General features: G+C 49.0%; 1 protein-coding gene across 1 annotated transcript in view; it reads left to right on the top strand.

Annotated features, from left to right (window-relative positions):
* The window catches only part of LOC106814432 (neurofibromin-like), a 69,580-nt gene that overhangs the window by 62,009 nt on the left and 5,907 nt on the right, over positions 1-1,664 (top strand). Inside the window, 2 exon segments of the mRNA XM_014818749.1 lie at positions 570-735; positions 1,274-1,404. Of these exon segments, the coding sequence (XP_014674235.1) occupies positions 570-735; positions 1,274-1,404 (297 nt within the window).

Genomic DNA, 1,664 nt, shown 5'->3' on the forward strand with positions numbered 1-1,664 from the left:
GAGAGAGAGAGCATATTGATACTAAATTGTTGCTAAGTCTGCTATGTGTAGTGTATAACATGTAATATTAAAACACGTGATATATTATCGTGTAGTATGAAATCGCGTGCATGTGGCATGCAGTATGTTATACTGAATAAAAAATTATGTACTAACATTATCGTAGAATGCGGCGTTGCACGTCTGCCGCGTATAGTTTCTCTACCTTGTAGTAACTTCTAACGTACTAATCTCGTGCATGCACCGTTGCCCCGATGCATACTCTCTTCCGATCGTTACATTCCATCACATATCGCTCCGTCAGGAATTGTGCGAGATGTGTGTCGCAGGGGTAGAAATTAACTTTTGAACAAGGGAGTCCAATGGANGATTGTAAAAAAAAAATTTTTAATTTAAAATTTAAAATTTTATTAATATAAGGATTTATTAATACTAGGTTGAGAGGTTATTGTCTTGTACATACGTTAATTATAGTTAATTATAATTATAGTTTATAGATCGCTTACACATGAGGTCGCTAGTAGCGAGAGTTGTTCGACTGATTGTTTCGTCGTCGCGTTCTCACGTAGAAGTCTCCGGGCGGCGGCCAGCCCGGCCAATCGAGCAGCCCGAAAACGTGGCGCAGCCTCGACCTTGAGCAGGGAGCCGGAGGGCGTCCTCTATACAAGACGCAGCGCAGTAGCTCCATGCCGACGCCCAGGACGCACAAGTCAGCCGAGTTGGCCGCGCAGAAAGGTGAGAGAGCGGCGGCGCGTGCAAACGCGCAGCGGGTAACGGTCGCCACGGCGACGACAAACAATTTTAGCGCTGCCACAAGTGAAAATCAACGATGATCATAACGTCCACTAGGTGACGCCACAGTCGAGGTCGTCTGCTGGCACGTCTCTGCGACGTGCCGTTGTCGTCGGCGATACTCGTCGTAGGCGAAAGCATACGGGGAAATTATCAATAGTCAATATTATCAACAGTGATCGATATCGTCGGCAATAATCGTTGTTATCATCGTATTATTAACGGCAATCGACGATCGATCCTGTTATCGTCTTCATTACCGGTGACCCGTTGTTAACGTTAATCTTAACCTTGCCACCCTGACCTGTGTCCTGTCCCAACGTGCAGCAAGCTAACTCTCTATCTAGCCGTACACTGCTACTGCACTCATCGTACGCAAACTAAGTATATAACTGTGACTCTAGGGTAGATTTACATTGTATTACTTCCTCCTCGCGTCATGGCGGTGGTCACATGCGTCAGTGTTTCGCACGTTCGGCAGGTATGATGGCGGAAGAGTCGGCGCCGAAGGAGCGAGGTAACCGCGTGTCCGTGTCGAACGAGAACAACGTGCTGCTTGACCCAGACGTGCTCACCGACTTCCCGACCAAAGCTCTCACGCTCACCGTGCTGGTAAGGTCTTCCTCCGTCTCACCCTGTCTCCTTCTCTCCCTGTCTCCCTATTCCCCTCTCCCCCTGTCTCCCCACCAAAGCTCTCACGCTCACCGTGCTGGTAAGGTCTTCCTTAATGTCTCCATGCCTCCCTGTCTCCCTGTCTCCCTGTCTCCCCACCAAAGCTCTCACGGTTACCTTGCTGGTAGGGTCTTCCTCCGTGTCTCCCTGTCTTGCTATCCCCCTGTCTCCCTGTCTTGCTATCCCCCTGTCTCCCTGTA

Source organism: Priapulus caudatus, unplaced genomic scaffold (assembly GCF_000485595.1).
Source record: "Priapulus caudatus unplaced genomic scaffold, Priapulus_caudatus-5.0.1 Scaffold925, whole genome shotgun sequence".
Taxonomy (NCBI): Eukaryota; Metazoa; Priapulida; class Priapulimorpha; order Priapulimorphida; family Priapulidae; genus Priapulus; species Priapulus caudatus.